This window comes from Amblyomma maculatum, chromosome 8 (assembly GCF_055883805.1).
Source record: "Amblyomma maculatum isolate TAMU_Amacu chromosome 8, ASM5588380v1, whole genome shotgun sequence".
NCBI classification, from domain to species: Eukaryota; Metazoa; Arthropoda; class Arachnida; order Ixodida; family Ixodidae; genus Amblyomma; species Amblyomma maculatum.
Genome location: NC_139351.1, coordinates 21241130 through 21255882, shown reverse-complemented (window position 1 = coordinate 21255882; position 14753 = coordinate 21241130). Strand labels below are relative to the sequence as shown.

Genomic DNA, 14753 nt, shown 5'->3' with positions numbered 1-14753 from the left:
TTAGAACCATGACAGCAACACCCTTGACGAAAACTTCAATAAGGTTGGCTGGCGACAGATGAGGATTTGGGAAGTGCGACGGGGTCGCAGTTCTCGCCTCAGGAACTGCGGCCTCTAGTTTTCCTCACGTGAAGCTTTCTGTCGACGTCGCATCGGAGAGATAGAGCGGCGTCGCGTCGACGGTGAACGGCGGTCGGACATGGCAGAGCGGTCTGGGGAGAAATGCCGGCTCGCTGGAGGCTCAGTAGCCGCAATGCCGAGGTTTCGAAGACCAGTAGCCAGAACCATGAGTAGGTGGTGCTGACACTGGGAGACGGTTTCGGCAATAACGGGAATAATGTCCAGCCAGCCCGCAAGTGTAACAAATGGGCAGGTTATCTGTCGTGCTCCAGGGATTGTGTAGTCTTGGAGCCGGTCGAATAAACTGCGAAGGTTCTGGAGCAGGACCAGGAGGCGGCTGAACGTAGGCAGGTTGTGGCGGAGCATATGTAGGTGGTTGTCTGGCAGCAACAGCCGCATATGTCAACGCGGCTGCGACAGTCATGGATTGAGGGGCTGGAGGAAGATATTCAGCTACCTGTTCTTGAATAATCTGGCGCAAACTTGGAGCTAGGTGTGATGAAGGCGCTTCATGGCAGAAGAGAGCTGTCGAGCAACTTCTTCCCGAATGAAGCTCTTGATTTGTGGCAGGAGCGCAGAACGTTCACCTGCATCTGTCAGGCCAGCAAGAAACTCAATGTGCATGGTGTTCGGGCGAGTTATGGCACTCTGTTTGCGCAGTTCATCAAAACTTTAACACAGCGTGACAACTTTTGCGACGGTGCGAATATCTCGAGGTGTCAGCATCTGAAAGGCGTCGTTATCGATGCCTTGCAGAATGTGCTTTATTTTATCGGCCTCTGACATCTGTGCGTTCACGCGCTTACACAAGTCGACGATGTACTCGATGTAAGTCGTAAAATTCTTGCCAACCTGCTGAGAGTTTCCTCACAGCAGGACGACCGAAAACTTCAGATAAGCTGGCTTTGAACACGGACCATGATAGAATGTGCACTTCATGGTTCCGAAGCCATAGATTGGCTTTTTTATTTTTCTGAGTTTGTCATGAACTAGGTATATATTTTACCCTCAAGTTTATCACCTTGTGCGCTGTCCCCCATAAGCTTCCTTTTTTTTTAGTGTACCTTCAGAGCAGGCGTTCCTAATACTCATGCTCGAGCCTTAAATTTCTTGCAGTGTTCAATATCAGTTTCTTTTCATTGAAGCCCTGGAGATAGATTATCCCTGGACGGTTAGTGCCTTCTCGGCCAAGCCAGTCAGTGCGGCCGATAGAATTGCACTCCACAGTCAGCTTATCCTTCATTATCTCCGTTACAAGATTTTTCTTGAGCAGCTCTTCTGCTTCATCGGGGATGTCGGTCATGCCATGAATAACTATATTTGACCGCCTATTCGGTCCTTCAGATGTGTTAGCTTTTTTTGTCTGGAAGCCAAGGACGTGCTCCAATGATTTAAGGGTAGTTTCAACCTTATCATCGTGAGAATAAGAAGCTTCTGATAGCTTTTCTTCAATTTTAGTGAACATCTGTTGAAGGTTACTTATTTTTCTGGCATTAGTTGAGCTTTCATCTTGGAAATGTCATTGCAAATAGCAGTTCGACCTTCAAGCAACTGTTCGCACAGCCCTTTCTGTGTTGAACCAGGATTGGCCGCGATATTCCCTCAAAGAAGCCCTTTGTAAACATGAAAACACTCATATGCTAGGTCGAGACACACATATATGTTATACTTTTAGTAAAACAACGTATTTATCTAATTATTAGGCTCACTGTTTCCAAGAGAATTGACTCATCGAACTTATATTACGCCTGTTACGGTTAAATACAAACCAAAATTACGTAATAATGACCGCGTGTTAGATTTGGGGCGCGTTGAAATCTAGTAATAACACTAGTTACTGTACGTTCTGGCATATTCATTGCTGTAGATTTAGCAGCATGAAAGACGCTTTTAAGTAATTGGAACAAACTCTGAAATGGAACGCAAGAAAAGTATAGTAATTAATTACTTTCTGCTTTTTTCACGCGACCCACGTTAATTCTGGTATTCTCTATAATGTCCTGCGCGTCATTTCAAAAACAGAAAAGAACCAAAATTTGATGACTTTGAAGAAAAATGTTTAGCCCGCGTCCACTTTAAGAATGCAGAAACTAGGCTAAAATGCGGAAGCCGGTCCAAATATGTCCACCTGCGCTAGGGCCGGTTCCTTCTTTTCAGAAGGGGAAATCGAAGCCCAGTGAAGAGAAGCACGGAAATTCTTGTTGTTTAGGGGTGATATTTCGCAAGTGGCGATACCTTGGACGCTGCCTTAGACGTTGCCTTGCTGTTGGTTTACTGTTTGCAGCGTTGATTGTATGTGAAGTAACCAATGTACACTGCAGGTCGCGGGAGTGTCAAGTTGCATGAAAATGTCGCTTGGTAATGACAGTGTCACGTGAGAAGGTCATGTCACTTCGAAGTCACATGTCATTTTCACGTGACTATGACAGTATTACGTGGCGGTAATGTTGCATGGGATGATCAGGTGCTATGAGAAAGCTAAGCGACAGTAGCGATGCTGTACCGTCTCTCTCACACTTGCAGGAATACTGCAGGAATGGGCTCTAAGGAACGCCACCGCACACTTTGCCGTCTAATCCTAGAATTGCAAGAGAACTGTTATTAACGTGGGCCAAGGAAGGGAAATATCGGCTCAGCCTTAGCATTGCTACCAAAAGCTATAAAAAGGTCGCCCGATGCACCCTAAGGGGATACAAAAAATAAGCAGTAGCCTAGCACGGCTATGCCAGGATATACTCCGCGAGAGGTATGTCATCACTGGCTGAGTTCATTGTGGTCAATGTATATTCAGCCAGTCTGACACACACACTACACATGCGTCCAAATGGATTGTTGCCAAATTGTGCTTCAAATTTCGGAGAAGCAGATGCATTCCAGGAAATTGGAATGGTGTGATGGGTCACATGACGAGGCTTCCCATCTTGAACATTTATTGTTTACTGACATATTAAAGCACACGGGCGCCTCTCCTTTCGCCTGTCTCGAAAAACGCCGCTGCCGGCGGTCGAGTTCGAACCCAAGTTCTCCGGTACAGCAGTGGGGTGTATTAAACATTTTTCCACCGTGGCAGGGCATATTGTATTTTCGCCGCAACAGCAGTGGAGCGTATGAACCATTATTCTGTAGGGCATATTGTCTTTTCGCCTCTCATGTTCAACGGTAGTTGGTTTCACCAGCATTTAATGTGATTGGTCTTTGGGGGAATAACCAGCCTGTTTTCGAATCTTTCATTTTTGCAATTACTTTATTAAGCACATGCTATAATTTTTTTAAATTTCCATAATAAAACATTGTCTTTACAGTCCGACCATTCTGATATCCTTGAATCCCCTTTGTTAATTCTTTCAGATCTATATTTAATAAATATTTTGTTATTAATTACACGAATTTTGTTAACTCGCCATTGCCTATCACTCACCTGTCAATCAACAATCACTGGGCCTACAATTACCACGATGCAATTGTTTCACGTGTCCCCCATATTTTCCGACTCGGCGGGCCAACAAGAATACTATTAAAAAACCTAAATGCGATTTTATTTGGTCCAATAGGAAATAATATGGGAGTATGCACGAGCTGATATAGAGCATAAACAATGATTAAAAAGCATGGAGGACTAGTAGGATGATGCATAGGATATGCATATTGGCCCTGAGTTCTCCTTAACAGGCTCCTCTAACACCTGTATTTCGCATGTGGGATACATTTTAAGAGACATCGGAGCTATCTTTAGGCCCTGTATTTCTTATGGGCGAGTATGGAGGTCCCTTGTAGCATTACACAGGGGCTGGGTGTATCTTGTACCATCAGGATTTTTTTATACAACATTTAAAAGCCAAATTTCTATATATGCAAGCGGTGTCTCAGCAAATTTGGATGAATAGCTAAATACAAGTCATATTTCAAACTTGAAAGAAGTGAGCATTGTAAAAGCATGTTTCATTATCTACTTCTGCATGACCTCTCGGATGCGTATGCTTTAATTACACGCAACAATTACTGTACCTCATCTGACCTTATGTTGCACGTTCATATCTGCAACTGACGAGGACTCTGCAATGCGAAAATGCAATGTATAAATTAGCCTTTCTCAAGTAACATAGCAAGTGTTCTCGAACACAGCTAAAACACGTCCCCGCCCTCTTCACTATACATCGACAGCTGCATCTGTACAGCGATGTGTGCTGATAGCGCCTGTGCCGCGTGTCATGTGTCTGCGTTATCGGATGCCTGAAACATTGTCTGTCCGTGACGTCACTGGTCACATGAGTGCTTGCTATATAGAGATGCTGTCTGCGTGAAATAAAAGGTTGTTGTTATCGTGCCGGGATCGGGGCCAGTCTCAGTTCCTTCCTGCCCGCTGCCCGGCCGCCCTCGGCGTCCGGCAAGCGACCAAACGCTACATGGTGTCAGAAGTGGGATGCTCTGGCTTTTGAAGGGCGTTGCCTTAACTTCGTTAACGGGCGCCATGTCAGAGGACAACGCAGTCAAGCCCTCCCACGGCATGTTCGCGGTTCCAGCTCCGCCAAGGTTTGACTTCGACCGGACGTCCAAATGGCCTTCTAGGAACGAACTCTTTGATGACTACCGCTTCGCCTCGGGCCTAAATGAGCGGAATGAAGAAGCGCAGGTCCGGACGCTACTTTATACGATGGGCAGGCAAGCAAGAGAAATCTTCTCTACTTTTTCATTACCCGAAGAAGAACAGAAGCAATACGAAGTCGTCAAAAAGAAGTTCGACGAGCACTTCGTCGCCGCAAGGAGCCTTGTCTATGAGAGCGCGTGCTTCACCGTCGCACTAGAGAACCTGGAGAGTCAGTCGACCAATTCGTTGAAGCAATACGAAGTCGTCAAAAAGAAGTTCGACGAGCACTTCGTCGCCGCAAGGAACCTTGTTTATGAGAGCGCGTGTTTTCACGGTCGCACTCAAGAACCTGGAGAGTCAGTCGACCAATTCGTTACCGCGTTGCACACGATGGCGGACCGGTGCGACTACAAGGAAAAAGAACGCATGATTAGCGACCGGTTCGTGGTCGGCCTCAGTGATGCTAAACTCTCTGAGTCGCTTCAAATGGATGCGAATTTGACTCTCGCCAGTGCCTTGGCAAAAGCGCGTTTAAAGGAGACCGTCCAACGACAGCAGCTGCAACTGCGAGAAACCGGCGACGAACCCTTGGTAACGGCGACCGGCAATCTTGACGCGGTCAGCAACCAAGGGCAGCCAAGAAAGTATTCTTCAGGACAGCACTCGGACAGCTCGTCAAAGAACTGTTGATCTGGAATACAAAGTCTGCGACCCGGAGTCCAGTCCTACCGACCAGGCACCCCCGAGTCATGCCCCAACTGCGGTCAAGGAGCGCACCCCAGAGCCTCGTGCCCGGCAAAAGCAGCCAAATGCGTAACTACTGCTGTTGTTCCGGACACTTCGCAGCTGAATGTCGAAAAAAGGCTGCACGTGATGGAAAGAAGGTACAACTTTCTGCTATCCATATGGACAAGGAGGCGTACTTCGTTAGCGTGGTGAACGGGGAGTACTCTAATTCTCGGTATGTACAGGTAGTCATTAACGGCACTCCGGTGTTCGCTAAAATTGATTCCGGTGCCGAAGTTTCTGTTGTGCCCTCAGCCTTTCCCGGTTTACCTACCAGGCTAGAAAAGTGCGACCTAATCCTAACAGGCCCGTTGAATGAGCCACTGAATGTTTTGGGAAAGTTTCATGCCGCTATCCAGTGGAAACAAAACACTGTACAGCAAATCGTGTACGTGGTCTCACCATTACGCTCCGTACGTTTGGGTCTCCCAGCGCTTGAGGCTCTGGAAGTTAAATTTGCGGACTCTGTCAGTAGCGCAACAGCCGTCGAAGCTTCCTATCCGCAGCCTTTCAGTGGTCTAGGAGCGATAAAAGGAGAATACAAAATTAGAATAAAGCCGAACTCGACACCTTTTCCAATTCATGCTGCGCATCGCATAGCCTTGTCCTTGCGTGACGGAGTTAAGCAAGAGCTCGAGCGTATGGAGCGAGATGGCGTAGTCCGCAAAGTAAAAGAACCAACAGGATGGTGTGCAGGAATTGTGCCAGTACTCAAACCATCTGGAGCGGTTCATATTTTCGTTGACTTGACTCAATTAAACAAAAGTGTACTTCACGAGCGCTATGTCATGCCAACTGTGGATGATAGCCTCGGTCTTTTAGGTGGTGCCTCTGTGTTTTCGAAGCTGGACGCCAACTATGGCTTCTTTCAGATTAGGTTGTCGCCCTAAAGCCAGTTGTTAACTACGTTCATAACGCCAGTTGGGCGATACTGTTTTCAAAGACTGCCGTTTGGAATAACGTCTGCACCCGAGATCTTTCAGAAGAAAACGTCGCAGATACTTGAAGGACTTCCAGGCGTGATAAACCTGATGGATGATGTGCTCATTTTTGGCAACGACAAGGCTCAACATGACGAGCACCTGCGTCTAACCTTAGATCGTCTCGCCAGTGCCGGTGTTACGCTAAACAAAGAAAAGTGTTCAAAGGGTAACTGAGATAAAATGTCTTGGCTGTAAGCCTAGTAAAGATGTCATCAAGCCGGATCCTGAAAAAGTTCGGGCTATCAAAGAACTGGCGACGCCAGCTAACGTGTCTGACGTTCGACGGCTGCTCGGTATGGCCAATCATCTGGCAAGATTCATACCAGATTTGGCTTCGAAAACGGAGCCTTTACGTCACTTGCTTTTGAATGGTTCCGAATGGACGTGGGGACCAGCCCAAGAGCAAGCGCTGTCGTAAGTCAAAGACGTTATCTCTTGGAAGCGCGTCATGGCTAACTAGGATGTAAAGTACCCTACGATTCTTTCCGCTGACGCGTCATCATTCGGTTTGGGGGCCGTATTGATACAAGTTCAACCAAACAATGAAAAAAGACCTGTTGCATTTGCGTCACGCTCGTTGACGCCTGCCGAAACCAGATACTCTCAGATTGAGAAGGAAGCGTTGGCAATGACTTGGGCGGCAGAACGATTCGAAGGGTACGTCAAAGGTGTTGAAATTTTGTTTGAAACCGACCACAAACCACTTGTAACGTTGTTGGAAAAATCACCTTTAGATGTTTTGCTTCCTCGTTTTCAGCGCTTTCGCGTGAATTGTGCGGTTCAGCTTTACGGTTGTGCATGTCCCGGGTGAGAACCTCGTTACTGCAGATGTATTGTCTAGAGCCCCGATTCAGGGAAACCAAATTGATGCTCATGCGCTGAGTATTGGCGAAGTCGCCAAATTCGTTTCGGGCTGTTTGACAAATGCCGTCGAGGCTAGCCTTTTTGAACGAGTCAAAGCTGAACAAGCAGCCGATGAAGTCTGTCAAGCTCTCGTAAAATTCAGCCTGGATGGCTGGCCCAAGTTCTCATCGCTGTCGATGGTCTTGCGTCCATACTGGCAGGAAAGAGCAACGCTAACAGTCGCTGAAGGCGTGCTACTTAAAGGTGCGCGGCTGATGATTCCACAAAAATTACGCGCAGAGGTCTTGAGGCGCTTGCACGAGAGTCACCAAGGAATCGAGAAATGCAGAGCTCGAGCAAAAGAGTCCGTATGGTGGCCTGAGTTGAGTTGCCAGCTGAGAGCTTTGGTGACTGATTGCCCAATGTGCGCGAAACACAGGCAACAAACGTCGGAACCAATGATTCCGACAACCACTCCACAGCGTCCTTGGCAAAAGCTAGGTGTTGATCTCTGCCATATTGAGGAAAATGGTATTTGGTGGTAGTAGAATATTTTTCTAGATACCCAGAGGTAGCCTTGCTATCTTCGACAAAAAGTGTCACTGTCATTATGCACCTCAAAAGTTTATTTGCAAGACATGGCATACCAGAATTTGTCATCTCGGATAATGGAGCACAATTTGTATCTCAGGAATTTCAGTCGTTTGCTCGCGCCTATGGCTTCCGCACCGTGACGACGAGCCCCAGATACCCTCAGGCAAATGGGGAAGTAGAAAGGATGGTCCAAACAATTAAACGGCTGATTATAAAAGCTAAGGTCCCCTATCTTTCGCTGCTAGCGTACAGGGACACCCCAGGGCCACTGGGAAAAAGCCCTGCAGAGCTTCTGATGGGCAGGCGACTACGCACAACAGTCCCTGACCCTCCCAAGAGCCTTCTGCCCAGAAGGTGAGCCTGAAAATGTTCAGAGATCGCGATGTAACCATCCGACAGCGGCAGCGTAGGTGCTTCAATAGTCGTCATAGGGCTCTTCCGCTGCAAGTCCTCAAACGAGGAGCAGAAGTATGGGTGACAGACTGCAAAGTGAAAGCGCGAGTCCTACGTCCTGCACAACGTCTGAGGTCGTATGTGGTTTGACATTCTACGGGTGTAGTTCTAGAAAGAAACAGGAAATTCCTGCTTCGCTTTGTTTCCCAGCAGAATGACTGCGAGGAAGAAGGAGGTAGCTATGAGTTTCCGCAGGCATATGATAGTCGGGTAGAAATGGAACAGGAAACTAATCCATCTAAACCGAAGGCACCTGCCGATCCATCTAATACCCCCCTGCCACAAACTAGCCCTCCTGGATATAGAACACGATTTGGCCGTCATGTCCGACCGCCAGACCGATATGGGTTCAGTAACTGACTGTTATTTTGTTTTGAGCATTGGTTGCATCCATTAAAAAGTGTTCATCCTTTGTTGGTGGCAGTGCTAAGTTTGTTGCAAATGCCAGTGTATCTTTTCAGAGAAAAGGGGAGATGTGCTGATAGCGCCTGTGCCGCGAGTCATGTGTCTACGTTATCGGATGCCTGAAACATTGTCTGTCCGTGACGTCACTGGTCACATGAGTGCTTGCTATATAAAGATGCTGTTTGCATGAAATAAATGGTTGCTGTTATCGTGCCGGGATCGGGGCCAGTCTCAGTTCCTTCCTACTCGCTGCCCGGCCGCGCTCGGCAAGGGACCAAACGATACACGGCCGCGCTCGGCTTCCGGCAAGGGACCAAACGCGGCACGATGCTTATCTGAGGGTTGGCATGTGCAATAGGTATAATGGGAAGTGATATATTACTGCAGCTGCTCCGCTGGCAGAATGTGAAGCTAAAAGATGCCTTATGGCATGCAGCAATGAATGAGATATATCTCTAGTAGAAAGACCTTATCTTAACTTCTTCTCCGCGCAGGGTCAGGCACATTAGTTTTGATAAAGGATTCGGCGATCATAAACGTCTACAGTTATCACTTAATGCTGCTTTTTTTCACGTCGCGCTCAACCTAAACAAATCCTAAATTATAACAAGGCTGACTTCAACGCTATAAATCGTGGTCTGGAATGTTTCTCTGAACAGTTTTTTGCGATTTTTCCTCCCGGTCTGTTAACAAAAACTGGTCTTTGTACAAGGAAAAAATGACAGAACTCGTACGCAAATACATTCCTCTAATAACGTTTCGTGTTAACGTATCTAAACCTTGGTTTAACAAATCACTTCGTACATTAAAAAACAAGAAGAAACGGCTTTTTAAATCAGCGAAGCGACTTTGCACGCAGAATTCGAAAACACAATATAAGTTATGTGAAGCATCATACTGCCATGCCGTCCGTAAGGCGAAGCGGAAATTTGTCACATGATCTTCAATCGCTCATGAAAAATAATCCAGCCAAATTTTGTAAAACCATCTCCCCCCCATCACGCACGTCTGACTATATTTATTTACTGGATGCAACCGGATGTACCATTCCTCAGGACAGCTGTTCAACAGTTTTTATTGATTTTTTCACATCTGTTTTCACTAACGAAGACTATTCCAACCTACCTAGCCCACAAGAAACCGATTTCCCTTTCAGGACTGCAATAGACATCACTATAGAAGGCATTGCATCTCTAATCAAAAGTCTCAAAATATCTACGGAATAATCGGAAAATATCTTCGGAATTAGACGGAATAAACACCAAAATTCTGAAACACACTGTAGATGCCTCTAGCCTCATCCTCTGTCATATTTTCAAACAGTCATTAGAAACTGGCGAAATTCCGCATGACTGGAAGATTGGTCAAATAATCCCCGTGTATAAATCTGGTAACAAACACTCTGTCAGTAACTACCGCCCCATATCGCTAACAAGTGTTCCATGCAAATTGCTAGAACACATCATTGCATCTAACGTTGCCTTCCACCTGGAGCGAAACGGTTTCTTCTTCCCACACCAACACGGTTTCAGAAAAGGGTTCTCCTGTGACACACAATTAATAAAATTTACTACTGACCTCTTTAAGAACATGGACGAAAATTGCCAGACTGACTGCATATTCATTGATTTCTCTCGTGCATTTGACCACGTAGCCCACTGTCGCCTCATAGCTAAATTGTCATTGCTTAATTTAGACAACCTAACACTCTCTTGGATAAGAAACTTTATGTCATTTCGCAAGCAGTTCACTGTTTTCAATAACTTTTCATCACCCCTTAGCGACGTCACATCTGGAGTTCCTCAAGGTAGCGTCCTCGGTCCTTTATTATTTTTAATATACATTAATGACCTCCCATCTCACATAAGATCATCAGTTCGACTGTTCGCTGATGACTGCATAATTTATCGTAAAATACGTTCTCTCATTGACCATGTCATCCTTCAGCAGGACTTGGAGTACGTAACTAACTGGTGCAGATCATGGCGAATGACACTTAACGCGGAAAAATGCAAAATAATGACAGTCAGTCGGAAGCACTACCTCTCAACCTACGATTATTCACTCAACAGAATTTCACTAACCCGCACATCTTATAAATATCTCGGCGTTCTTCTTACCGAAAATCTTTCATGGGCGACGCATATTGAAAATATAACCGCCAAAGCATCACGCACGCTCGGCTATCTAAAGCGAAATCTACATAGCGCACCTATTTCTACTCGTAAGCTCGCATTTCTAACTTTCGTTCGTCCTCAACTAGAATATGCATCAGCCATCTGGTCACCACATCAAGAGTATCTAATCAAATCCCTTGAAGCTATTCAAAACCGTACCGCACGTTTTATTTCCCATGATTACAGCCGCCATACCAGCGTGACTAACATCAAGTTGTCCTTATCACTCCCAAGTTTACAATCACGTCGGGATATCGCGCTTATCTGCTTGCTGCATAAACTAATCTACAGTCACCATGCATCAACAGTGCCACTTACTAGACCGACTCGCACCTCCCACCGCCTGAATAATAAGTTTTCAACGTCTATTCGGCCAAACACATGCATTTAACTTCTCTGCCTTGCAACGGGCTATAAAGGGTTGGAATGGTCTTCCCGAACGCATCGCTCACATATCTGACCCACTAACATTCAAAAACGAATTGCGTACCTTTTTGCAGTCAGAATACCTTTTTTATATTGCTTTCACTGTGTGCAGGTTGATTTCGTCCAATGCCGCTAACTATTGTATAATGTTATAATCCTCGGTTTATTACTTCCCATGTATGCTCTAATACTTATTTGCAGTTCTAGTCCTGTATTACTGTTAACTTTTGTATTTTCAACTATGTACCACTGTTTCTTTTGATACACTGTAACCCCTCCCCCTCACACAATGTTCCATCTTTGGAACCTCTGAGGTATTTGTATAAATACCTCGCACAATATAAATAAAAATTATGCGCTAAAAGACGGCAAAAAATAACCATACGTGACAAATTGCGATACTCTGAGATGTGCGTACAAAAACCCTGATACGTTAGAGTGATGCACGACATGATAGGAAACAATTCAAGGTTCTTATCCTTGATTGAAAGATACACTTTGAGGATATATACTATGTTCGAAACAAGTAACGATAGAAAAGAACGAATATTATCGTAGTAATAGCTGATTGTCATAGTGTAGTGTATTTGTTTTCTTTATGTCACAACCAACATGAGCTGCTGGATTATTTTGTTGTAGCCAATTTCAATTGCTACCAAAATATCTACCAGCCTGTGTTAGTTGTGAAATAAAGGCAATAATTAACCACTGACATCGGAAAAAGGCTCTGCAAAGCTATTAAAATATCCTTGCCTATTCCTGTGCACCGAACATGATTGTCTTCTGAGCCGAGGGAAACATTCATTGAAAGGTGTAAAAAGGCTGTCAGTACGGCTTGTTGTGAAAACGTTTTTGTCAAATTGCATATACGGGTTCTGATTGTGAAGACATTTAGGGTGCAACAATAAATCTTTGTGCCTTTGGGTGCGCACGGTAATTTCTGTAAGACGCCGAAGGCTGTTGAACATGTGTTTATAGATTGTTGGGGCGAGGTTTTCTTTTGTGATCTCTTACAGCAAGCTTTCCGAAACAATGTTCCTTTAAACCTGAGTTGAATTCGGTTGTTGCCTGTAGAAAATGATAACGGTTCTGTGTGATATAATAATGCTACTACGCTTGTATAACGTATGGAACCAACAAATGACTGTTTGTCTTGCTGACCACAATGTCAGACCAATCCAAGAGATTTTAAGGATATTATTCGACATATAATTGATGTTTTTAAACTCAGACTTGTGTACCTGAGCTTATCAATGCAATAAAGAATGGATTAATTTGATTTTTTGATTAGGGCTACTGCATCTAAATCTGCGTATGAAATGTCTGTGTTGGTTGTCAAATAAGGACAATAAAGACAAAAAAGCAGGTTGATCGGTGGCACTACACGATGGGGTCATGATTCCGGTCCGTGCCTGGGTATTAAGGCTCCAGGTCCACATGATCAGTTGAGTGAAAGATGAATTTATACAATATTTAGAGTCATGGTACAAGGCACAACAGTATCGGACCGAGGGCCGAAAGTTAGTCGTTTCACGCGACTGTATTCGCACAACGACGGCCAGCGAGACTCCGCCACCTCCGCTTGAGGCGCACAGCACTGCACGCGACGATTCATTCGACGGCCTCGATGGGTCTCACCCGACCACCAGCTAAGCGCCTTCTTTTATGGGGGCCAGAAAGCCGTTGGTCTTTAAACTGCCCAATCCTAACGTTAAAATTAGCCGGGGGGGCTAGAATCCTATTAACGAGCGCGCTGGGTTCCCTCCGCTATGCGAGGAGGCGGAAGAGGAGGGGGCTCCTTCATGGCGCCGGCGGTTATTGAGGCGCCAGAATGTCTGGCCTCTGTTCAGACAAGCCCAGACATGCCAGACGCCGATGCTTCCCTTAAGTGCATTGCTACCATGCGGAGCAGCACCGGGCTTTTAAGCCCGCTCGACTGGAGGAGCAGCGGGAACCGCTGATAGAAACCCAAAAATCATATGCAGAGACTAACTTTAAACCGGAGTGGCACTCACCCTTATGGAGCATTCGGTTGGGGGGACGAGAGCAGAGGCACCGAGCAGTACAGAGGAATACAGGAGCACGCCGAGCGAGGGTGTATATAACTGTCCTCCCACGGGAACGCTCTCTGCGTGCCTAGAGCAGTGCTAGCAGCGAGCCACGACCATATGAGCGCACTTCTCTCCCCAGCATTCTCCGCCTGCCCGCAGTGGTGGCAGTTGCAACCCGAGGAGAGGCCAACGCTCCCTTTAGAACCGCTCGTTTTATATGCCTTTGCTCTCACAGCATGGCAATCTGCCTTCTTTGCCCCTTTTGACTCCAGGAGCGACTCTCAAACATGCATACAGCACGTGAACAATGATTTCCGCTCGCCGAATGCCGATGCTTTACAGCCGCCATTTTGAGCGTCGCCGATTCAAGAGAAAAAAAAGATGGCGTGGATATCACGCTTTATGCCATGTGACTTCCTCTACTCTCGCTTTACACAAGGAAGCAGCCGGGAGTGCACTCCGGGGCTCTCAGCGGAGGAAAAGCACTCCTCCTCTACTATTGGAAGCCAGTGATTCTACTCCTGCTTTCTCACTGGAGGGCACCCGCTTGTCTGAGAGCACTTTCGAAGTGCTCTCGAGTGCGTCTGCTCTCCACTCGACTTCGCCATTAGTGATGTGCTCTACGTTACCTTTTGTTTAGGGTTTTGTTTACTTGACCTATCCTACTGCGCAGCCTGTTGATTTGATGCTATTTTCTTAATCATTTTTACATAGTCCATGTGGAAAAGACATGAATTTAGTGTTATAAACGCCATGCTGAAAAAAAAGGCAAGAAACATGATCATAACAATGGTTGACATATTGGTCAAATGTGTGGTAGGACACTGATTCTACTCCTGGAGCTGACAATATTTTTATTCTTTTTGAACTAGCTATGTCAACGTATAAAGTGGAAAGTGTTCTTAACCTGGAACTGCATTTTCCCCAGAAAGAAGGCCGCCGACCACGTCCTACGATCCGTATATCCTACAACTGGCATGTGCAATATTCGGATATAAATATGCCCCATATATAAAAACATTTTTCAATAGGGATACTACTACTAGGCCGGTGACTGAACGAGCAGTGTAAGCCATCGCGTAAAACGGATACCAAGCTAGCTTTTAGGAGCACCGCTCTCATATTAACCTGTAGAATGCGATACCCGGCGCCGAATTCATAAGGTTTGCGCATTCGTATGCTATGAATAATGTAAGCACTTCTCTTGCATCAGCGTTTGAAAGCTGTCGAGTTAACTATCACCTTATTTTGCGCAGGAAATGTCGTGGCACTCTGCGAAAAAACAGGATGCCGCCAGCGGTTGTCCGTCACTTCGTTGCCCACAGCAAGA

At 45.9% G+C, this 14753-nt stretch overlaps 1 protein-coding gene across 1 annotated transcript; it reads left to right on the top strand.

Moving 5' to 3' along the window:
- Nucleotides 1–4480: 4480 nt before the first annotated feature.
- LOC146180685 (uncharacterized) lies at nucleotides 4481–8869 on the top strand. The gene has a single exon (XM_084576103.1). It carries the CDS (start codon nucleotides 4541–4543, stop codon nucleotides 5393–5395), a length of 855 nt encoding a protein of 284 aa, XP_084432229.1. The 5' UTR covers nucleotides 4481–4540; the 3' UTR covers nucleotides 5396–8869.
- Nucleotides 8870–14753: the final 5884 nt, after the last annotated feature.

Bases quoted from the DNA above. Each gene is read 5' to 3' on its own strand.
- LOC146180685 (XM_084576103.1), top strand. From the start codon at position 4,541: ATGCTCTGGCTTTTGAAGGGCGTTGCCTTAACTTCGTTAACGGGCGCC.